This window comes from Dipodomys merriami, unplaced genomic scaffold, assembly GCF_024711535.1.
Source record: "Dipodomys merriami isolate MVZ:Mamm:240054 unplaced genomic scaffold, mDipMer1.0.p SCAF_63, whole genome shotgun sequence".
Classification (NCBI taxonomy): Eukaryota; Metazoa; Chordata; class Mammalia; order Rodentia; family Heteromyidae; genus Dipodomys; species Dipodomys merriami.
Genome location: NW_027206213.1, coordinates 6,638,843 through 6,663,960, shown reverse-complemented (window position 1 = coordinate 6,663,960; position 25,118 = coordinate 6,638,843). Strand labels below are relative to the sequence as shown.

General features: G+C 43.5%; 1 protein-coding gene across 4 annotated transcripts in view; it reads left to right on the top strand.

Annotated features, from left to right (window-relative positions):
- Positions 1 to 22,349, top strand: part of LOC138815263 (N-acetyllactosaminide beta-1,3-N-acetylglucosaminyltransferase 2) — a 180,307-nt gene extending 157,958 nt beyond the window's left edge. For 3 of the 4 annotated variants that reach the window (XR_011368236.1, XR_011368237.1, XM_070004556.1), the window contains 2 exons: positions 14,344 to 14,393; positions 21,701 to 22,349. Coding sequence is in view for 1 of the 4 variants with exons in the window: in XM_070004556.1 (XP_069860657.1) it covers positions 14,344 to 14,393; positions 21,701 to 21,924 (274 nt within the window). In the remaining 3 variants the exon portion in view is untranslated. The remainder of the gene's footprint in view (positions 1 to 14,343; positions 14,394 to 21,700) is intronic. The other variant, XR_011368238.1, reaches the window with a different exon arrangement.
- Positions 22,350 to 25,118: the final 2,769 nt, after the last annotated feature.

Genomic DNA, 25,118 nt, shown 5'->3' with positions numbered 1-25,118 from the left:
AGTAGATTTCAGGATCAAGCCATATTTTACCTCCTGTAATGAACTATGCAGTAAGTCACACATTTCAAGGGTTAGAAACAAAGCACAGAACTACACCGATGCTTTAAGGCCAATACATTTTAGTGATGACCTAGGCTGTCCATTGGCTTTTCTTTGACCATCTTCCAAGATGGCTCATCAAATGCATTTGACCTTGGACTTTGTGATTGGAATCAGCCCTAGAGTTTCTACTTCTAGTTCAACCATCCCTTAAGAAACTTTGCAATTGTTTCCCATCTCTCTAGCCAGTTATGCCAGCTATTTTCTTAACTACTCTCTTTCTATTTCGGCCACACAAAGATTGTGTGAGAAGTGCCTCCTTTTCTATACTAACTCCTCACAGAAATGCTACCACCCTTACTTTGGCCCCCAAGCCTGTCCCAGCATCTTAGAGGTGAAATTAGTAGCTATCATGTGCTATGTGTAAGTTTAATCTATGCATGGCAATTTTCCATACAGTCTTATATTCATATCCTAGATCACAAACAAAATTTCAATTAGTTCCAAACTGAATTATGTTCTCGGGCCAAAAGAGGGTATAAAATAAAATAACAACCAAATAAAAATAAACCAACTACTTGGAAATTTAAAAATGCTTACTGAATCAACAGTTGAATTGGGAAGGAAATCAAGAACATAAAAGGAGTTTATTCAGAAAACAATGATGGGCAAAATGTGCCCCGGTAATCTCTGTGGAATGTGTTTCACATTACTTTAAGATTTAGGGGTTTTTCCCCCCTTCTTTTTCTTGTGGTTGATAAAAAGAGAGCATTTTTTAGAAAGAATTCAGTGTCAGATACCAGGAAAAGAATGAGAAGACCACCCGAAGTAAACAGGAAGAAGAAAGTCAGGGAAATAAAGTGAGGAGAGAGGTTGAAGGTGAAAAATAATCTCAATAGCCTAAAAAAAACCCCAAAGCTAACTATTTGAAAAATAAAACCATATTCAATAACATTTGAATTGAGGAAAGAGATACCAGCCAATATATAAAAAAGAAAAGAGAGCTGGGGAGCTGGTGGCTCATGCCTATAATCCTAGTTACTCAGGCTGAGATTTAAAGATCTGAGATTTGAAGCTAGCTAGACAAATCTACAAGACTCTCATCACCAATTAACCTGGAAAAAAAAGAGCAGGAAGTGGAAGTATGGCTTAAGGGGAGAGCACCAGCCTTGAGCAAAAAAGCTAAGCAAGAAAGGTCCTGAGTTCAAGTCCCTCCCCCCAAAAAACACATACAAAGAGAGAGAGAAAGGGAAAAACAACATTTGAATATATGAATCAAAGACATCTCTTTACAGTAGGAAAATTTAAACTTTAACTATTAAACTAATAGTTTGTGGAGTGAGGGAAATATTTGGAAATTTATTCAGCTAAAAGAATTCAGAGAAGGATCTAGGTGGCCAGGATGGAGCCGGGGTAAGGGTGGAACATGAGCCCATCATTCATAGAATTTAGGATGCATCAAGGAAAACAGAGAAGCTTGGGCGTTTGCCTTGATGGAGTTTGTGGTTGAGATGGAAACTTCCTGGCAAGAACTCTCTTGCAGAAGTCTCAGAGTTGGGGCAGCGCTCCTCTCCTTCCCCCTGGGAAAACTGCATTGAGGAAATGCTTTTTTGCCTGTCCTTATGTGTGATTTTATCAAACTATGTGCCTAATTTTCTAAGTTTTTTTTTAAAGCTGAATACATGTACCTCTTATAATTGTGTTGCACACAGGTTTTGTTTTTCAGTAGTGGAAACAGCAGTGTGAGAGTAAAGAAGTAAGTGGGGATAGAGATATAGAGCTCATAGAAGAACTGTCTTAGGTAGGGTTTGTGTTGCTGCATACAGCAGAAGTACATAAAGAACAGTACCTTCAGCAGGGCACTGGTGGCGCACACCTTTTATTCTAGCTACTCAGGAAACTGAGTAGGAAGCTGGGTAGGAAGCTCCTTGAGACTCTTGTCTCCCACAAACTATATTTATACATATATATGAAGCCATAAGTGGAGCTGTGGCTCAGTTGGTAGAGCACTAGCCTTGAGCAGAAAATCTCAGGGACAGTGACCTAGGCCCTGAGTTCAAGCCCTAGGACTACCACAAAACAAACAAAAGCAACAATAACTTTGTGTCTTGGGGCATTATGTTTGTTCATTCCTTGTTTTTTTTTGTGGTGCTCATGATACTGGGATTTGAACACAGGGCCTTACACTTGTTCAGCAAGCACTCTTCCACTTGAGCCACATTTTCAGTCCTTTTTGCTTTAGTTCTATTTTAGATAGGGTCTCACGCTTTTGCCAGGTAGCTAGCCTCAGATGCAATCATGACTATGCTTCCTACTAGCTGGGATTACAGATGATACCAACACGTCTAGCTTGTTCTTTTGAGATAGAACTTTGCTAGCTTTTTGCCTAGGCTGGCCTTGAACTTCCTATCACTGCTTCTCAAGAGGTTATGATTCTAGACATGACTCCTATGCTTGGCTCTCTTATCCAGAAGAAAGACATCTGGAGGAAGCCTGCCCAGAGCTGACACGGCAGTTTGCATAGCCAAAGTCTGACACCCAGGTGCTTCCCTCTCTGCTGCCAGTGTCACAATTGACTCTTGGAGCTCAGCCACAGTATCTACACTCCTGACATGCGAAGGGAAAGTGAGAAAAAGACCAAAAACAAAATCAGAACCCCAAAACACCTTCCAGCTGAGCTGCCTCACTCCTGAAATTCCACATTGCTATATCCATCAGTACCAGTTCTGTGTTTTCATCATGATTACAAACAGGCTCTGTGACTGTGGAGGAAGGAAACAGTGCATAGAGTCCACCATGGAAACCCTGTGTGGTCTACTGGGATGATCCTAAGTTCAGGCCCGCTGGACTGGACCTACATAGAGATTTATGGACTTAGATCTACTGACTTAGAAAGGTTAAGTCTGAATTTGCTTTAATAAAGCAAAGCAAATAAAGCAAAGCCCAAGTCTACACTCAAACCAATTGCTGTTGGCAAAGTGCTTCTGTAAAAAAGTGGTGTAGCTGGGCCTAGACTAGATTTTTCTGCTTCCTTATCCTCCGTATCTTTGCTGTACTGCCTCTCCCTTTTTGTTTTCTGACAATTGTCTTAGCCTGGTCTGCTATAGTAAAATACCATAGAATGGGTGGCTTTAAACAACAGATCCTTGTTTCGCATTGTTCTGGAGGCTGGGAAGTCCAAGATCAAGATTTGGGGCTGGTGGGGTCTGTTTCCTGACTTGTCAACAGCTGTGGTCTTGTGGTGGCTCACTTGTTACTCTTGGAGAAAGATCTCTCTCTTCCTCTTTTTAGGACACTGAACTCATCCTGAAAGTCTTACCCTGGTGACTCATCTAAGCTAATTATCTCTCAAAGGCCCATACACTGGGGCCAGAGTGTCAAAATATGACATTGGGGACACACACACATACACACACACACACACACACACACTCACAGACACCTCACTACACTGTTTAGTGATAGGTGTGGAGCAGGTGTTGCTACATGGTGGGCGATCTGACATAGAGCCTCTATATCTTGCTAATTTTTTTCAGGATGCATGCACTTAAGTTTTTAAAACAAACCTCCAAACCCTACCTCACTTGCAACCAGAAATGGCCATTGAGACCCATTGAAATCTAAAAGAGAAGCTATTGAATGAAGTTTCCAGAAAACTTTGTGTTTTCCTAATTAACAGAGAGGAAATCAGCCACATAAGACTTCTCGTTTCAACCTTACCCTTTGTGCCTTGAATATAGAGTTGATACCTGGAACCATGCAGCCATTTTATAAAATGAGATCAAGAACAGCCACTGCAGCAGAGCCTAAAGTTAGAAGACTGTACTTGATAAGCCTCTATACTGGCCCTAGGGCCTTCTACCAGATTTTTGTTACTGGGAAAAGACCCATTTGGTTTATCTGTCATATTTGAGTTTCTATTACTATGTAGTTGAATTCAAGCCTAAATGAAGATGAGACCTTAAAATTCCTTTCTTTGTCCCTTCCTTCTTTTCTTCCTTCCTTCCTTCTTTCTCTTCTTTTCTTTTCTTTTTTGTGCCAATACCTAGACTTAAACTCAGGACTTGGGCTCTGTCCCTCAGCTTTTCCATTCAAGGCTGGAGCTCTACTACTTGAGCCACACCTCTACTTCCTGCTTTTGGGTGGTTAGTTGGAGACAAGAAAGAGTCTCATGAATTTTCCTGCCAGGACTGGCTTCAAATCTTGATCTTCAGCTCTTAGCTAGGATTACAGGTATAAGCCACTAATACCTGGCTGCTTCAAGTTTTTTTTTAGTGGTTAATTGGATGTTAGAGTCTTAAAAACTTTCCTATGTGGAGTGATTTGAACCTTGATCCTCAGATCTCAGCCTCCTGAGTAGCTAGGATTACAGACATGAGCCATCAGTGCCTGGCTCAGATCACCAATTTTTGCTTTGTGTATTTTTTGGCTATATTTTGGAATGATAAATATTCTATATTCTTAACACTTAAAATGTCTTTTCCATTATGTGATTTTTTTTTTCTTTTAAATGTTTCTTACCTTTATTTGGTAGGCCAGAAAAGCAAACGTCTTTCACCCCTTTCCTCCCCCCACCCCCACTTCTTTTTTAAAGAGGAGAGTTGAAAATTCTGAATATTATTATTTGGGGTTATATATAGAAAGAGTTTATTATCTTAAGTTAATTTCCTGCTATTGTTGGAACGACATAACTTAACACATAGTTACTTAGGAGATATGAGTAACCAAGAGGCATAACGGACAAGGAAAAATAAAAATTAAACACTATAGAGCGGAAATGATTAGTCTACCAGTAAACACATGGAGTAAGAATTCTGATGAAAAATGAAGAGCCCCTGTTCAGACTGAAATAAACAAAACCCATCAGCAATTTAATTAGTAGCTATACTCATTAAACAAACAAATAAACAAAAAACCCCAGTACATCAGAGGAATCTTTTGTGTGTGTGGTGCTGAGGATTGAATCCAGGGCCTCTTGCATGCTAGGCAAGCACTCTACCATTGAACCACATCCTCTACCCGAGGAGAACATTTGGATAGAAAGACAGAGCAGGAAAGGAGGATTTCCTAACTCATGGATGGCCTCTGAGGGCTCCCTTACCTCATCCATGCATCCACCACGGAGAGAGCTCTGCCCCTGGCTGTCTTGGCTCTGGGGCTTGCTGCAGGCCGGTTCTTGGGGGGGGATCCCACGAGGTTCCCATCTTGGCCCTAAAATGAGCTCGTAATACATACAAGATTTGATGTTTTCTTGGAGGCATCCTAAAGTCTCTGGCAGCCTCCTTATTCTGTGGACGGGTCCTAAGCTCCATCTTGGCCATTGGGGTCCTACTGCTTTTCCCTCAGATGTCTGAATCCTGTAGACTTGCCAGGCATGGAGGTAAGGCGGGGCACCTGCTCCATGGTTGCTATGGTGATGCAGGCCTGGGAGATACCACTCTTGTCAATCAGTTTCCAGTCCCAGTAAGACTCCACTGGGCCTCCCTTTTCTGGGTTCTGTGCCTTTCTGAGTGGAGTTCTATCTAGAGAGTGAGCTTCAGGGCTCATGACTAAAAGTCTCAGGAAGGCTCTAAATCTTTTCCTCCGAGATCTGCTGTCCCTAGGCCAGAGGTAGCAATGAGTATGAAGGTCAATCCAGTCTAGAGCATAGTTTGTTTGGCTCAAACAGTGTTTTAACATCTTTTGAAAGTTAAATCTGTAGATTCTTGCACCCAAATACTAATTAACAGGAAATGCAGAAGATGTTAACTGACACTAGAAAAATCTAGACTATGGGAAACGCTATAGGACACAAGACCTGGATTCTTAATACATACACCGAGAGTAGCAGAATAAAACTATGCATTAAGGACACTTCAAAAAATATGTCACTCACTTTTAATGTATGGACGTTGTTTGTTTTGATCCTATTTGGACAAACATATAGATAATAGGTAGATAGATACATATATATATATATACATACATATATACATACATGCATATATACATGTATTTTATGAAGATATTACACATTTTTAGCACTGACATGCTATTTAATGTTAATAAGTTATTAAGATTCTACTTAATTATGATTATTACATCATGATTTCAACAATAGTCCTTGTCTTTACAAAGAAAATCATGAATATGGAATTCATTTAGGATAGGAGAAGTGGGTTGAGATACAGATTAAACAAAATTGACCATCATTGATTATTGTTAAAACTTAGTGCCTGGTGCTGGTGGCTCATACCTGTAATCCTAACTACTCAGGAGACTGAGATTTGAGGATCGCAGTTCAGAGCAAGCCCGAACAGGAAAGTCCATAAAACTCTGATCGCCAATAAACCACCAGAAAACTGGAAGTGGCTCTGTGGTTCAAGTGGCAAGTGCTAGCATTGAGCTGAAGAGCTCAGGGACAGCACCCAGGCCCAGAGTTCAAGCCCCATGACCAACAACAACAAAAACAACAACAACAACAAAAACAACCTAGTGACAGGAGCTAGTATAGTGATGCTAGTGATGCATATGCCTTAGACAGAAAGCTCAGACCATATCTGAAAAATAATGAATATACAGAAGATTGGAATTGTAACTCAAGTGGTAGAGCACCTGCCTAACAAACACAAGGCCTTGAGTTCAAGCTCCAGTATAAACAATATTTGATGATGGATATTAGGAACTTGTTAGATTCTTTTGCTTATTTTAAATGCTTGAAGTTTTCCAAAACAACATTTTATTTTTTTATGTTGATACTAGGAGTTGAACTCAAGGTCTTGCTTTTTCACTCACAGATGATTCTACAACTTGAGGAATGCATCCAATCCATAGATTCACACTTCGAGTCCAACACTTTGGAGATGAAGTCTCACAGACTGTTCTGCCCAAGTTGGTTTCAAACCTCAATTTTCCATGTCTCAGCCTCCTGAGTAGTTCGTCTTACAGATATCTGGCCAAAATAGCAATTTGTAAAAAAGAACTTTCATATGAAAATTGCACATGTAGATTCTCATGAAAGGATGGAAAGCTCTGGTAACACTTGGTTAGATTCACATGGCAACAACCAGCTGACCTTGAGAAGTAGTGCAAAGAAGGTATGATGCAAGCAATCACAGTCCATACCATTCCATTGCCCTTCGCCCTGGCCAGATCTTGTGTGCACCTGCTTCTCCTTAAGCATGTGGGTGACCACCCTGATGGAACTCTCTTTATTCCCATCGCATGCTCTCCTTTGCCCTGCTCAGCCACCTTTGCTCAAATTGGCCTGGTCAAAGGGGGCTGGCCTTTCCTCCTTGCCTCCCTCCCTCCCTCCCTTCCTCCCACCCTCTCTCCCTCCCTCCTTTCCTTCCTTCCTTCCTTCCTTCCTTCCTTCCTTCCTTCCTTCCTTCCTTCCTTCCTTCCTTCCTTCCTTCCTTCCTTCCTTCTTCCTTCAGATGTTCTCCCAGCTCCTTCTTCTGTGCCATGTATCCTTTTTGGTCCAGAATCCTTATCCTTTCAGGATTTTGAAAGTCAAAAGACAGAGTTGGGTGAGCCTTGAGTGAAACTCCAGTACCAACATACACACACACACACACACACACACACACACACACACACACACACACACACACACACACACACACACACACACACACACACACACACACACACACACACACAGCAAGGCTGGAGGTGTGGCTTATCATAGGGTGAGGGTGGAGGGTGGAGGGGAGCAGAGGGTGGAGGTGAAGGTGGGGTAGGGAATGGGTAACTGATGAGAATGGAAAGAGCTTTAAGGTAAGATACAGGTACCGGTTGGGCACCACCAGATTGGTAAGTCTTTAGAATCTGGGTATGAAGCACTGCCAAAGGTGAAAGCAATCAGAAAGCCTGGGAGAATGCCACCCACTATCACCTCTCTAGGAAGCAGTTTGGACACGTTAAGTGGCACTGAACGTGGGCAAACAGGACTTCCCACCCAGCCATGCTATTCCTGGTACTGAGCCAGAGAAACTTGCCTAAGCCCCGCCCCCCAAAACATGTAAAACTGCCCATTAGACAGCCATTTATAATACAGATGGGTTAGAAATACCTAGACATTTATTAATAGAAAAGTAGATAAGGAAACTATGTCTCAGCAGATAGAAGGAAATGCTGGCACAAGTCTACTTATATCAAAAGCATACCCTGGCCTGGGGGAAATGTGAAAGCAGTTGGAAGTATACACTATACCCCCACTTAAAAAATACACGTATGGCTCATGCCTATAATCCTAGGTACTCAGGAGGCTAAGATTTAAGGATCGCAGTTCAAAGACAGTCCAGGGAGGAAAGTCTGTGAGAGTCTTATTTCCAATTAACTACCAAAAAGCTAGAAATGAAGCTGTGGCTGAAAGTGGTAGAGCACTAGCCTTGAGTGCAAAAACTCTGAGACAGTACCAAGGCTCTGAGTTCAAGCCCCAGGATCAGCATGTGCATGTGCTGTACACACGTGCATGTGCAAGTACACACACACACACACACACACACACACACACATACACACACACACACACAAAACCTAATGGTCTGGAGTCAGTGGCTCACCCCTGTAATCCTAGCTACTCAAGAGGCTGAGATCTGAGTTCATAGTTCAAAGCCAGCCTGGGCAGGAAAGTCTGTGAGACTCTTAGCTTCGCTTAATCAGCAAAAAGCTGGTAGTATGGCTCAAAGGATAGTGAGTGCCAGCTCTGAGTAAAAAAGCTAAGACATAGTACCTAAGCCCTGAGTTCAAGTGCACACACACACACACACACACACACACACACACACACACACACACACACACACACACACACACTGCACCCAATGAATACAGTCACAAGATTCAATGCACATATGTGAAAATGGAACTAGGAATCTGAAGAGAGGAGTAGGATGGAGATGGGAAGGGATGACTGACCAAGATACAGTAAACTCATAAATGGACATGTTAAATTGAAACCTCCTGCAGGTCGTGGCTTCCTGCCTGGCAGTAGCTACTCAGGAGGCTGAAATCTAAGGATCATGGTTTGAGGTCAGTCCCGTCAGGAAAGTCTGTGGGACTCTTATCTCCAATTAATCACCAAAAGCTGTATGTAGAGCTGTGGCTCAAGTGGTAAAGTGCTAGTCTTGAACAAAGTAAGTCAGGGACAGCACCTAGGCCTGAAGTTCAATCCCTATGTCCATGGACACGGGACATTCTGGAGCCTTCCACCTTGGGGCTGTCTTCAAATGGCTGGGAGAAGCCACTGTGGAGTTAGTCCTCTGGCCTCCCACTGATTCAGCTGAAGGACAGATGTTCGGCCTCTCTGCTCTCAGAGAAACTTCTGAGTCACGAGATTTCCCCACAGAGATTGTCACCGAGGTGGTGGTGGTTTCAACCTGTTATTAAGCCGAGCTTCCCCCAGCATGAGTCCCAGCGAGTGCCAAGGAGAATTCTCACGTAGTGTGGGGTGCCCTGGTGCTGTCTTGATTATTTTTTGTGTGGAGGGTAGAGGGGAGCAAGTCAGCCCTACAGCTTGAAAGAGGCTGGAGCCCCACTCTTAGGGAACCAAGGGGAGAAACAGATGGGGCATGTGCTCCCTCCTGAATCCTTCCTTCCTCTCCCAACCTCTTTTTCACCCACAAACACTTTGTACTTAGTTCTGGGAGCTGTGCGGGTGTCCTTGTCCCAGTCTTGGGGGGAGCTTAGTTTAGCTGGGGGGAAAGGAGAGGCATGCAGGGGCTTATGGGGGGTGCTTTGGGACCACAAAGGCAGGGGAGGGGTGATGGCAGGTGGGAAGTTATCAGAGGTGCTTCTGGGGGCCAAGTGTAGAATGACAAGAAGGCAGGAACAAACTAGGAGCTGGTAGCACACACCTGTAATGCTAGCCATATTAAGGGCAGGTTTGTTTTCTCTGGTCATTAAAAAATTAAAAGGCAAGAGAGCCTTGAAAGTAAACAGAGGAAGTGACTTGGAAGTGAAAGGAAAGCTGTGAAAGAAAGAGAAAGCCTCCATCTGGAGAGGGGTCCAAAGAGGAGTCAGAGGGAGTCGGATGGAGTCCTCCAGAGGGCGGTTTATATAGTACTGGGTGCCTCCCAAACTGCCTCCTCTACACTTTGCATTCACTGTTTGCTGTTCCTACATGCACTACCCCATGACTAAGCGGGTACCCAGGGCATTATGGGAAAAAGTGTTGGAGTAGAAAGAAGCATTTCAGCAGGCACACAAAGCACTATGGGAACAAGATAGGCTATGATGGAACACATGTTATCAGCCACATGTATGTCCACCACGTTGTGTGTGTGTGTGTATGTGTGTGTGTGTGTGTGTGTGTGTGTGTGTGTGTGTGTGTGTGTGTGTGTGTTAATCCTGGAGCTTGAATTCAGGGCCTGAGCATTGTCCTTGAGCTTTTGTGCTCAGGGATAGCACTCTACCACTTGAGCCACAGATCTACTTCTTGCTTTTTTGGTGGTTAATTGGAGATAAGAGTGTCACAGACTTTCTTGCTCAGGCTGGCTTCTCAGATCTCAGCCTCATGAGTAGCTAGGATTACAGGTGTGAGCCACCGGTGCTTAGCTCCAACTGACATGTTATAAGGATGTCATGCAGCCCTCCCAACAGTCTATGCGGTAAGGAACTAATGGCCTGCTACTAATGGCCACATGAGGAGCTATCATGGATGCAGATTTGGGGGCCATATTGAGCCCTTCCATGTGGCTAGCCCTGTTCATATATTAACTACCACCTCATGGAAAACCTTAAAGCAGAACCACCCAGCTTAATTGCTTTCAAGATCCTGACCCTTACATTCTGTTGGAGAAGATGATGTCCATTTATATATATATGGAATTAGTGTTGTTGTAAAGGTGATGTACAGATACAGAGGGGTTACTGTTACATAAGTCAGGTAATGAGTACATCTTTTTTTTGAACTGTGTCACCTCTTCCCTCATTTTCTCCCAGGTCTTTTTCTCTCCCAACTCCCCTCCTCCACAAGTTATATTGTTCATTTTCAATATGGTGTCTAGTGAGTGTCACTGCTGCATTTGTTCACCCTTTGTCCCACCATTTCAATGCTCCCTCTTACCTTCCCAAAACAGATAAACTTACGTGTGTGTGTGTGTGTGTGTGTGTGTGTGTGTGTGTGTGTGTGAGTTTAAGTTGCCAAGTTGGAACTTGACTTATCTGAGTGAAGCAAGTTTACCCTAAGCCTCTCTCTGTCCAAAAGTGTCTGGTCAAAGATGTGATTGGTTTTAAACATCTGCACATTCAAAAAAAAATGAGGTAAACAAACCATTTCTAGTCTTTAAGGCCCTAACCAACCCCCCATCTATTAAGTTGAAGGCCCTAACCCACCCACCCCCCATTTATTAAGTTGCATGTGCTCTTTGCCTTGGTACTCTGAGTGCTTCCACAGCAAATGGGTCTTTGCTATTTATTGTCAGTTGACTCATCAGCCCCCACTGGCTCAATTGGGAGGGGGGGGGGATTGTCTTCTAATCCCCTCAAACCAGAGAAATCCCCAGGGGCTGCCACATGGGAAGTTCTGAAGCTTTTCTGCACTGAGATTTCTATAAAGAACAACTTCTTTGATGGCAGAAATGTCAAGACACACAGTCCTGGCCTGGCCTGTGGTACAGATGGCCGGGGACTCATAGAGCCTCCGAGTCCAGCCAGGCACTTCTGGATATAGAAGGCTTTGGGAATTTGGGGTCTATCTGACAAACCAAAAGGCTACTGTTTGCCAGGTAGTAAACAGAAGCCAAAGATACTGCGAATCATACTCATGCACAGGACAATGGCTGGCAGCAAAGAACCTTCTGGTCTGAAATGTCAACAATGCCACCATTGAGAACTGAGAGCTAGGCCCACCTCCCCACATCCTCAGACAAGGAAGCCCCTTTTGCCATTTTCCCCTTGTTACGGTGGGGTTCTTGGGTCCTGTGGCCGGGGGGGGGGGAAGGGGGGACAAACACATCTTCACTTAGTATCACCCAGATCAGAATAGGAAGGACTCAGTTTACACTCCAGTCACAAATTAGATTAGCTAAATACTGTACATACCTTATCTCCTCGTTTTCATAAACTAACCTTTGATGGTATTTTCTGTAGTTCACAGATTGGAAAGCTGAAACTTAAAAAGTTAAAAAAAAAAAAGCTGCCCAAGGTTGCAGACCAATTAAAGTGATAGCTAGGCAGCTTCTAAGAAACACAAGGAGGCAAAGTCAAGATTGTTAAGTTCCCAGAGAAAGAGCCATTGTCCTTCCCTGGGGTCAAAGGGACCAGGTCCCCACACTATATAGCACAGGAACAGCAAAGTTGCTCAGAGACAGCAGCAGCAGCAGCAGCAGCAGCAGCAGCAGCAGAGAGAGAGAGAGAGAGAGACAGAGACAGAGACAGAGACAGAGACAGAGACAGACAGGCAGGCAGAGACAGAGACAGAGACAGAGACAGAGACAGAAACAGAGAGAAAGCAAGCAGCTTGAACAGTTGGTTCTTACAGAGAGAAGAAGAATAGAGGAACAGAAGAGCTGGACTTTTTGCACAGGGACAATTTGAGACAGAGGAGGGAACAAGGAGAAGATGAAGAGGAAAAGAGGTGAAGGAGCCTTTTATTATTAATAAATAATTAATAGCGAGGGAGAGAGAGAATAGGAGGTTTGTTTCTGAGCCATAAATACCCTCCTTTGATCCTGTGCATATCAGAGATAAATGAGTCACTCTTAGGCCTCAGAAATTTATGATTGTCCTAATTATCACCCTACATGACCTTCTAGCATTAGTCATTCTCACCCGTCTCTACAAAGTAGCTGGGTCAGGCTTTCCTGGGACTGAGGAGGAAGTAGGCCTCAAGTCTATGAACATCATCATAATTCCCAAAGCCACTATTCATGATTTAGCCCTAGCTTCAGCTGGGAGAGAAAACTGGCCTCTGCTCTACAGAGAGATCAGTAGCCCTCACATTTAGAAGCTTGGGGTGAGCCAGCAGCTTCTGGGGCCTATCAAATCACACCCAAGGTATAACTAGAAGCCAGAGGGTGAGAGCTACCATCCTCAGGCCCCTTCCCACTGTCCTTTAAGTTTATTTTGTCTGTTTTCGTAGTTTAATCCTAAACTAGAATTAACCAGCAGTTCTTTCCCTATCCCAGGAAATTTGTTTCCCAACTGCAAAAGCCTAGAAACATATCACAAGTTCTACTCATCATCCTCCAAACCACACCGGCATTTTCCTAAGGCTAAAAAAATGCTAGGGAGGCAAAGGCATCCCTTAGAGATGGTCCCTGTGCACTGGTTTCACAAGAGGTTTTACTGGTTTCACATGCTCAGGACCCCTAGGCCTGGATTGGGTTAGGCTTGGGGAGGCAGGGTGTGTGTCTGTGGTTGGAGGTGAACTAATAAGAACAAGTCTCCTACACTGCCTGGCAGACCTGGGACGGCAGGGCTATGGACTTGGTCCAGACCAAGCATATAGACCCAGCCTTTCCCATCAGGCCTCGAGAAAACCAGTGCACTATGTGTGGTCAAAAATCCATCTCAGAAGCCGGGCGATGGTGGCTTACGCCTGTAATCCTAGCTACTCAGGAGGCTGAGATCTGAGGATCGCAGTTCAAAGCCAGCCTGGGCAGGAGAGACCGTGAGACTCCTATCGCCAATAAACCACCAGAAAAAACCGGAAGTGGCACTGTTGCTCAAGTGGTAGAGCACTTGCCTTGAGCTGAAGAGCTGAAGGACAGCGCCCAGGCCCAGAGTTCTAGCCCCACGACTGGCCAAAAAAAAAAAAAAAAAAAAAAAAAAAATCCATCTCAGAGTCTTTTGTTTCTCAGTTTCATGAAAGGCTTACACTGTTTTTCAAGCCTATCAGAAAGGCAGTGTTAAAAAAGGGGGAAGAGCTGGGCACCAGTGGCTCATGCCTGTAATCCTAGCTAGCTATTCAGGAGGCTGAGATGTAAGGATCATAGTTCAAAGCCCGCCCCGGAAGGAAAGTCTGTAAGAATCTTATCTCCAATAAACTCTCCAGAAAAAGCTGGAAGTGTAGCTGTGACTCAAGTGGTAGAGTGCTAGCTTTGAACAGAAAAGCTCAGGGACAATGCTTAGGCCTTGAGTTCAAGCCCTAGGACACACACACACACACACACACACACACACACGCACACACACACACACACACGCACACGCACACGCGCACACACACGAAGAATGAAATAGGAAGAGGAAGAGTGGTTGGTGAGGCGTCCTTTCTAATAGTGCCATCTTGTGGCTAAGAGGAGGAATTACAACCATGTGCCCCAACCCTATTTTCCATACATGTAACTCAAGCTATGGTTCTTTTTTCTTCCATAGGCAATACCCTCCTACTCCATACTCACCATCTTCTTCCACATACTTTCTGGGTGAGTACATACTTTGCCCAATGAAATACTTGCTTTTTGCCATTGGACTCAATTCTAGCTTCCAGATTCATTCACTCATTCAACAAATGTTTGCTGAGCTTTTATATGCCAGTCATTGTCCTAAGGTCTGGAAACCTGGCTATAAGTAAAAATGTTTCCGTTCTTGCACCTTACATTTTAGCTAGAAAGATAAATATTAGACACAGCCTAAAACCTCATGAGAAATATGCTCAGTGAAGGAAGGAAAATATAGCATGGAAATGGAGGCATTTAAGGTGGGGGTCATTGATTATACACAACTTTTATCAGCATCTGTGGAAAGGCCTGTGAGGTGAGTGCACAGCCCTGGAGGACAGCGGGTTGGGGGAAACGGAGCTGAGTGCAGAGGCCTTGACAGGTGTCTGTGTGGATCTGGGGACTGACTCCAGATCAGTGGCTGTGGGAAGGACCCCAGAAGGTCATCTAGGGCTCTAGGGGTCATCTCTGACATTCATTTCTGCTGTCTTTAGCATCCAAAGCTGCTTTTGCTCAAAATCCCCTAGCAGAGCCTGTGAGGAGGCCCATCCTCCAATTACAGAAGCTGACTTTGGACTTGAGGAGTCTGACACACCTCCTTCTCTGAGCCAGTTTTCTTTCCCCAGATGCCAGTGTTGGCATCATATGTCTGCCTCTGTTTATATGAAAGGCTCTTTACCCTCTGTTTCTACCAAGCATCAAAAGGTTTATTTATGTTTTAGAAAAGTGATTCAAAATTCATCTTCACTGTAGAGATCTGGATAGTGGTAGGTTCTAAGCAGCCTGCTCTGCCCTTTGCTTGTTTCGTTTACTCAAACAATCACCAACAAGGGTATACTAAAGCTAAGTGCACAACTATGTTTATCACAGCATTATTTACCATAGCTAAGATGTGGAATCAACCCAGATGCCCCTCAGTAGATGAATAGATCAAGAAAATGTGGTATATTTATACAATGGAATTCTATGCCTCCATCAGAAAGAATGATATCACCCTGTTTGTTAGGAGATGGAAAGACTTGGAAAAAATTATATTAAGTGAAGTAAGCCAGGCCCAAAGAAAGATAGGTCCCATAGGCTCCCTTATTTGTAATAACTAGTGTAAGTCTAGGACAAGCAGAAAAGGTCAAAAGCTATGTATATATGACCATATAAGATGAAGTTAAGTGAAATGAACTCCAAGACAAGGACACAAGTGGTTTTTTCTTTGTTATTGTTTTTAACATATTTTAAATGTATTATGTGATTTTTTTTTGTTTCTTTGGTATGTTCCTCCCCCATGGAATAACCCCTGTTTTCCCTGTATTTGATTCTGGTGCACTGTATCTTGTATATACACTTATATAAATTGAGGAGGGGAAGGGAAAAAACAAAATGCTTAAATGGGGATACAGGTTGACCCATTGTAACAATGAGATGCACAAGACACTATGTTGAAAACGAACTTTACAACTTCAATCTGGCTCAGTCTGGCTGAATCCGGCTCATTCTGGCTCAGTTCGGCTCAATCCGGTTCAGTCTGGCTCAATCCAGCTCAATCTGGTTCATTCCAGCTCAACTCCAGGTTCCAGGGCCAGTCCTGTCCGACATGGTAGTCATCGTCCTTTGTTCTCTTCATCTTTGTCATCGTCTGTGATTCGTGGAGTCTTGGTTCCCGTGTCCATTCCGTCCATCTGTTCAGTCCAGTCTCGTCTTCTTCTCCTCTCTTGCAATGGCCTCCTCCGTGTGCAGATGGAGGCTGGGAGACCAAAGCCTGAGACATGACAGCTGTTCCAGAAAAGATAGATAGATAGATAGATAAAACTAAAACACATATTAGAGCAGGGCAGCTTCTAGGAGAGAAGCAGGTGGGAGCAGTTTCCTTACTTCCCAGGGCTGGTGTTATCCTGGAGGTTGGGGAGCCCGAGGCTTACAAGTCCAATTGTTGCCACTTAGATTGCTGCCTGTAAATCAACAAGTGTGAACCCTGACCTCAGGGTGTGTGAGGGGACAGACCTCAGCAGGACACTTTATTTAGAAGGCCAGAAATGCCTGGAGTAAGAAATCTGAGCAGAGTGCTCACAGGAGCCAGGTATCTTGGTGAATGGGTGAGTCTGCTCATAAAGCCCTGTAATGTGTTAAAAAAAAAAAAAAAAAAAAAGTGTTGAACTCCCCTGTGGATATTGGATGGCATCTTCATCCCGGATCTGCTCATTTTTCTGGTTTCAGCAACTGCTTGGATTTGAGTGTGTGTGAATGCCAAAGGCTTCCAAGGTGCCATCCAAGAGGAAAATCATCTCTTGAGAGAGCATAACTCCTAACACTGTCTTGGACAACTCAGCTGGCTGCGGCTGTGAGGCTTGGCTCTTGGCTCTTGTGGGTGGACAGTCTCCTCCCAGGAAGGTTTGTCCTGGCAGATGTGACCTTGTGAGCTTTTCTGCGTGAGTGTGAGGAAAGGCCTCAGTGGAGCATTTCCGTTGTGACATTTCAGTAGGCCAGTTTGACCATTTGTTTGATTGATTCATTGACTGATTGTGCTGATATTGGGTTTGAACTCGGGGTATCCATTGATCTGGGGGAGCATCAAGGAAAGGAGATCGTCCAGAAATGGATATCTTGCGGTGCCCTTGACTGTGTGTATGGGGATTGGCCTCAATCCCCAAACAGTAGTACATCAGCATGTGTCAGAACTACGTGGAAGCTGTCAGTCATGGGGGGAAGTAATGGGGTGTGCTTCCATATAAACCAGGGGAAGAGGGCAGAGCAGGCATGAGGGATGAGAACAGGCGTCTAAGGAAAACAAGTCTTCCTGTTCCTGACAGGAAGTTCCCGCCTTCTACACCTCAGACCCCTGGATAGGAGTGACCAAGCTGAACTCTCCTGCATGCCAGCCACTGTGCCCTCAATCTTGTTTAGTTCTTGGATGAGCCCTGCTCTCCCATTTCTCCCCACTTCTCCCCATGAGCCAGTGTCTGTAAAGACCCCAGTACTTCCAATAGTCTTAGACCTCTGGGAAACACATCTGTGGCAGCAGTCAGCCAACACCTACGCAGGGGAACAATTCGTGACCTGGGAGAGGAACTCTAGAGGCGGTGACATTTGAGGGACCCAGACAATCAGGCTTGTCTGAGTACAAAGTCTACATTGTCACAACAACTTGGAACTTTGGCCTCTTGAGGAAATGAGCAAGGAGGAAGTCATTCAAATTGTGACATCCCTAAGATAAGACCTAGCCTTCAGTTCTGCTACTGTCTTGTGTCTTGACTCCAAAAGTCCAGGAAGTTGAGGGGAAATAAAATTGAGTGGGTCTTGGTCCTAAGCCAGCTATAGGCAGCTCAGGCCGGATGTTCTCTGACCTGGCAGGGGCTTCTACCATTCTCCCATGCAGTGGCTTCCAACCGATCACTCCAGAAGTGTCAGTGGTTTAGGGCTAGGAGGCCTGTATGGCCTGTTTATTATTATTATTATTACTTAAAAATTTTTGGTCATGGGGCTTGAATCCAGGACCTGGACACTGTCCCTGAGCTCTTTTGTTCAAGGCTAGTATTCTACCACTTTGAGCCACAGTGCCACTTCCGGTTTTCTGGTGGCTGATTGTAGCTAAGAGTCTCACAAACTTTCCTGCTGGGGATGGTTTTGAACTGTTATCCTTAGATCTCAGCCTCCTGAGTTGCTAGGACTACAGGCTCAAGCTACCAGTGCCTGGCCTAATTGTTTTTTTTTTTGTTTTTTTTTTTTTTATTACTGTCCCACCTCTTACCACCTGCATTGTTGTCAGATCCTGATGGTTGAAGAGCTGTTTTGGGGAAGGGCCATACTCCATTTGGATCCCGGTGTGTGTGTGGGAACAGCTTATTTCATACTCCTCCTCACCTCACAGTTCAGACAATAAAATCTCACACTGGAATAGACAGCAGTAATTGTGGTGACTCTGGGTCCCTGAGCTAATCTTCCTCATGTAAACAGATCTGGCACCATGTTTGTAACCACTCTTTGTGTCTTATTTCTCTTCTAGGGATGCAGTAATAATGGGAATAGTAATAGAATCTATATTGCAGGCTTGTTGTGAGGATTGAGTTGATATGAAATTTTAGAGCAGTGCATGGATGTGATACAGCTATAAATTAGTTATTACAGTAGCTATTATAAGTTATTGCCCATGAGACTATACATGTCATGTACTTTTTGAAAGTAACAATAGGCATACTAAAAGCCCCAAACAAATGGCTTTAAGTCCAGAAGCTTGAACTCGGGGCCTAGGTGCTGTCCCTGAGCCTTTTTGCTCAAGGCTAGTTCTCTACCACTTTGAGCCATAGCTCCACTTCAGGTTTTCTGCTGGTTAATTGGAAAGAAGAGTCTCATGGACTTTTCTGGCCATGCTGGTTTTGAACCTCAATCCTCACATCTCTGCCTCCTGAGTAGTTAGGATTATAGGTGTGACCAACCATGCCAAGCTAAGTCTAGATATTCTATTTCTAGAGAGCTTGGAAATATGTAAGAAGACAAATTCCAGCATGTTTATCAGAGGGTTGTAATAAAGATTAGATATATCAATCTTTAACAAATGTAAATAAAGGATGATATACTTGACTAACTCCTTTGTAGTCACAAAAAGATGGGTAGCAATGCTAATCCTTTAAAAAAGGTACAAACCCTCTGTACATATAACACAACAATAATTAAGTAGTATGCAGTTATGATTCCTGGTGGAAAATGGGATGCACTTCTTAGAATGTGTGAGTGGTAGCCTTGTGAGCTTTTCTTGTTTTCTTTTATAACTAACAAAGACGTTCTTAACGGATGCCAAAGATTCCAAGCTGAAAGTGGAAACAAGATGATGAGGTTTTATACATTTTATCAGGAAGACTTGACTTGTCACTGATAAGTAAGTGCCCATTTTGTTCTTTCTTTTTTTTTTTTTTTTTTTTTGGGTCTGGTCATGGGGCCTGAACTCTGGGCCTGGGCACTGTCCCTCAGCTCTTCAGCTCAAGGCTAGCGCTCTACCACTTGAGCCACAGCTCCACTTCCAGCTTTTTTCTTTTTGTTTATATGGTGCTGAGGAATTGAACCCAGGACCTCAAGCAAGCAAGGCAAGCGCTCTACCAGTGAGCCACCTTCCCAGCCCCTACTTTGTTCTTTCTTGGAGTTAGTTGCTTTTAAACTTTTGTTCCTGAAAAAATCCTTTGTTCAGAGGAAAACAGTCCTAACATAGAGGAGCAACAGTTTTCTTCCTAAATGGGAGAATCTTTGGTTGGTTACTGAGATTCCTTGTGTTCTCAGGCCAAAGGCAGCCTCTGCAATCTTGGGTGAGGGGTGAGTTAGTTCTTAACCAATTAGAATAGGAGCAAATTCAATCAATCACACACAGTCAGGACCTTTGCTTTTGCTTGCAGATCTTACAAAAAAAAAACAAAAAACCAAACTGCTTACTCCAAAGAGATGAGGACAAGTTGACTAGAATGGAAAAGTGCATGTTCTGGAGGTTTTGTTTATTTATTCACAATGTATTAATATGGTTATTTCATCTGGAGATAAAAAGTTAAATTCATTTCTGTTACAACCTAAGGACTTGAAATAAAAGGAGGAGAAAGCAAAACCATAAAGTGTTAAAATTAGAGTATTAAATATGTATAAAATTTATTATGTATACCATATAATAGTATATTTAATATATAGCACATAGCATATATTATATAATATAAAATATAGTATAATATAATTATATACTATATTATAGATATAGTTATATATTATCTATGATTATATATTATAAATATATAATTACATATAACTATATAAATAAATTCATATATACATATATGTGTCTACACACACATACACATATGGATGTTGTTGAGTGCTGGTGACTCACATCTGTAGTCCTAGCTACTCAGGAGGCGAAGATCTGAGGATCACAGTTTAAAGCCTGCCCAGATTAGGAAGTCCATGGGACTCTTTTTTTTTTTTTTGTTGGTCATGGGACCTGAACTCTGGGCCTGGGAGCTGTCCCTCAGCTCTTCAACTCAAGGCCAGCGCCCTACCACTTGAGCCTCAGCACCACTTCCAGCCTTTTCTGCTTATGTGGTGCTAAGGAATCGAACCCAGGGCTTCATGCATGCAAGGCAAGCACTCTACCACTGAGCCACCTTCCCAGCCCCTCCATGGGACTCATATCCAATTAACCACCAAAAAGCCAGAAGTGGAGCCATGGCTCAAATGGTAGAACATTAGCCATAAGCAAATATAAGCTTAGGGAAAATGCCTAGGCCCTGAGTTCCCCAGGACCAGCACAAAACGAAAGGACACATTTTTCCCTTCCTTTGTAGCAAATAGGAGAAGGGCCTGATAAGACACCGTAGTTATGGCCAATATCCCAGCAAGAGTATAATTTAAAATCTTCTTCTTGAGTTAACTTTCCATGTAAGATATCTACTTTTATACAGACACAAACTGAGATCTATTACTTGATAGAAGAGACTTGAATTTAAAGTTACATTATTATAATGTCCACAGTATAGATTCATAACTAACTTGTCCAGGCGTAGAGTCTCGAAAATGATTTAACATATTTAGATTATTTTCTTCTCTTCCCTTCTAAAATATTCCAGAAAAGATGTGATGGTCATATACAATTTTTGGTTACACTTAATGTCTGAAGGAGTGAGCGTGCTGGGTTCCCTATTTTAGGAGCCAAGGGCCCTCATCAAGGATTCTCTGGAAACTTCGAGATGGAGCAGAGATGCCTCTTTCCTGATGGTATAGGTGGAGCTCGTGGTAGGTGGAGCTCTTGGTTGCTGGTGCTCTTGGTGTGTACCAATCTTGGAGGACTAGGCAAAACTGGACCAAGACTTGTAGAGCAGGCAAAAGTCCCCCTATGCTGGAGATAAGAGGCTCACCAATTTTTCCTGTTGGGGCTAGTTTTGAACCATGATCCTCAGATTTCAGCCTCCTGAGTAGCAATGATTACAGGCATAAGCCACAGGTACCTGGTTTCCCTCATGGATGTGTGGGATCGATAATCTATAGTGTAGAAATCAACAAATGAGTTTACTGGCTGCGGGAGGGATGCATATAGTGTATATAAACGGCTGAAGGAAGGTCTCATTCAGAAGCCACGAAGCCACGAGAAGACGCTTCCTGATAGCACAAATGCCCCGAGCTGGATGCTGGTGTGCTCAGCAGAGCATGGAGACAAGCAAGATGGGCAAAAGGCAGTAGATGTGGCTTTGGAATAGCCTGGAAGGTCATGTAGGAGGAGGGACGGGGAAGTGGCATTGATGGACGTGTGATGCTTCCCTATGTTCTGTTTTTAGATATGAACACATGTGAGACTGACCTGGAGCTCTGTGGTGCATGGGCCAGAATGTGTCAACAGTATGGGCTCCCAGCTCCATGGCTGCCCAAGGAGTGTGAAGACCACACCCCCACGCGGGCTGCCATGTTCACATCCTCCCCAAGATTGCCCGCGGTCTGGATGCCCTACCACTCCATGATCTTTGAAGCTGCTGGAATATCTCCTGTAAGACCTGGACCCTGAGTGGGTCAGGGTCAGCCTCTCCTTCTGATGCCTCTGGCCCAAAGCCCCCAAACCAACAACTGCTCTAGAACTTGGGATCCATTGTAAAATAATTTGCCACCATACTGACTTTGCTTTTGCAAGCTTTAGGCTTGCTACTCCTGACTGATCACAGTAGCCATGTGTGGAATGAACTTGACCTTCCACTTGTTCACTCAGGGTTCTTTCATGACTCGGCTTCTTTCCTTTCTTTTCTCTCTCTCTCTCTCTCTCTCTCTCTCTCTCTCTCTCTCTCTCTCTCTCTCTCTCTCTCTCTCTCTCTCTCTTTCCCTCCCACCCTCCCTCCCTCCTTCCTTCCTTCCTCCCTCCCTCCGGCCCTCCCTCCCTCCATTTCCCTTTCTCTTTCTCTCTCTTCCTTCCCTCCCTCCCTCCCTCCCTCCCTCCCTCCCTCCTTTCTTTCTTTCTTTTCTTTCTTTCTTTCTTTCTTTCTTTCTTTCTTTCTTTCTTTCTTTCTTTCTTTCTTTCTTTCTTTCTTTCTTTCTTTCTTTTCTTTCTCTCTCTTTCTTTTTCCTTCCTTCCTTCCTTCCTCTCCTTCCTTCCTTCCTTCCTTCCTTCCTTCCTTCCTCTCCTTCCTTCCTCTCCTTCCTTCCTTCCTCTCCTTCCTCTCCTTCCTTCCTTCCTTCCTTCCTTCCTTCCTTCCTTCCTTCCTTCCTTCCTCCCTCCCTCCCTTTCTTCTTTTTGTGTGCCAGTATTTGGGCTTGAATCCAGGGCGTGCTGTACCTTACCTTTTTGACTCAAAGCTGGCTCTCTGCCACTTGAACCACAATTCTACTCTGGCTTTTTGCATGTTAACTAGTCTCATGGACTTTCCTGGTCTGGCTTTGAACCACAATAATCAGATCTCTGCCTCCTTAGTAGCTAGGATTTCATGCATGAGGAGGCTTGCAGCTTTTCTTATACTTTTAATTTTGTTGTTTTTTTTTAAAATCAAAGACAAGAGTGTGTAGGGACCTGCAACAGACAATTGACATGAACTTCTGGAGCAGGGATGCCCAGGATAGAGGAAATGATAATGAACTATCCAGTATCTTTGTTTGGTAAAATTTTCTCTGATATAATGTGAACTACTTTTTTTCTCTCTCATTATCTTTATAAAACACATGGATTTGTCTAGATCTTTGAACTGGCAAAGTTGAATGAATGAATTTAGTAAGAGCAAGGGACTGATAATTCACTTTAGAAAACTCCCGTGCCCCCACAGTATAACCCCTGCTTTCACTATATTTGATGTCAGTATAATTTGTGGAGGAGATGGGGAAAAACAAGTCATTTAAGGATACAGGTGGACCCGTTGCAACTATGAGAAGTACAAGTTGTCATGTCGAAAACGAACTTTACAACTTTGGTGCGGGGCGGGGGGGGGGGGGGGATTGGCTGGGGGGGGCGGGGGGAGGCTGGGAAGGGATGTGAAGGGTAAACAAAGGAAGAGGCTGCAATGTTTGATAAGAAATGTATTCATTATCTTGCCCATGTAATTGTAACCCCTCTGTACAGTATGTTCACAAAAAATTAAAATTAAAATTAAAAAAAAAAAAGAGCTGGGCGCTGGTGGCTCATGCCTGTAATCCTAGCTACTCAGGAGGCTGAGATCTGAGGATCTCGGTTCAAAGCTAGCCCGGGCAGGAGAGACCGTGAGACTCCTATCTCCAATAAACCACCAGAAAACCGGAAGTGGCGCTGTAGCTCAAGTGGTAGAGCGCTCGCCTTGAGCTGAAGAGCTGAAGGACAGCGCCCAGGCCCAGAGTTCAAGCCCCACGGCCGACCAAAAAAAAAAGAAAACTCCCCGTGTTTAGCATTTTTTTTCTTCCTGTTTAGGCTTGTTCCTGTTTGGTTTTCCTTCATTTTTAGTTATGTTTAATCAGATGTTAAAATTCCAGCAAAATTGCAATATATTGATCTTCTTCCATGGAACTCTACCAGCAGGAAAATGGTCTTACAGTGCTATTTGTGAGTTGTTTTTCTCCTTACTTCTTATTATTATGTTTTTTTTATGGTACTGGATGTGAATTAGGTGCCTCATGCTTACTCAGTTTGCTTGGTCACTTTGCTGATACTCTACCACTTGAGCCACACCTCCAACCCTGTTTTTGCTGGTTAATTTGAAAGTGGACACTAGTGAACTTTTCTGCCCAGGTTAGCTTTGAACTGTGATTCTCTGATCTCAGCCTCCTGAGTAGCTAGGATAACAGGCATGAGCCTGTTATTATTTGTCCAACTATTAATTGATAACCAGCCATTTCTTATGGCTAGAAGCCTACCTGAAGCTATAGTCTATCATTTTTGCAAGTTCTCCCCTGTTTCTTGCCTTCACAGGTGTCCAGATTAAGGCAGTGACATGAATTAGAGTAGAACAGGACTGAAGTAGCCATCTTGAAATTGCAGATATCTGGCATCTGTGGATTTGTGTCCACAATAAACTATTAATCACATATATTCTGGAATCCAACTAGCCTTTGAACACATGCCTTTACTCTCATAGTTACAAAATTCAAGTCTTTTAGTTACTATGTCTTAGACAATTCAGATTCTTCCTCCCAAGGGATGCCAGGCATTTTCCAAAGTCACCTCTGTGTGCAAGCATAGAGTTAGGAAGGCAATCATTGGTGAAAAGACCTTACATTTTCAGGTTCATTTTTCCCAAGTCAGGCTTTGGCTTTTGATAAAATGTTAACAGGGAATTCTATGCTTTTAAAAAGAAACAAGCATGGGTCTGGGAATGTGGCTTGGTGGTAGAGTGCTTACCTAGCCTGCATGAAGCCCTGGATTTGACTCCTCAGTACCACATAAACAGAAAAATAAGTAAAAGAAATAAAATTAAAAGAAAAAAACTTTAAGTTAGAAGATCTAGGTTTAAAGGACAACAAAAAACAAGCACAACAAAGTGCTAGGGATAGGGGAATAAGAGTCCAATCTCTGAAAATGCTTTTTTGGTACAAAATAATGGGTGTCATTATGAATTTTAATATACATATATATTGTATATTGATCATATTCACTCCTCCATTATGTTTCCCCACCATCTCTTATTCCTGGCCCCCTTCCTCTGAGGAAATTTTTCTGTGTGTGTGTTTGCTGGTACTAGGGCTTAAAACTCAGGGCCTGGGCTCTGTCTTTTAGTTTTTTCATTCAAGGCTGGTGCTCTACCATTTGAGCCA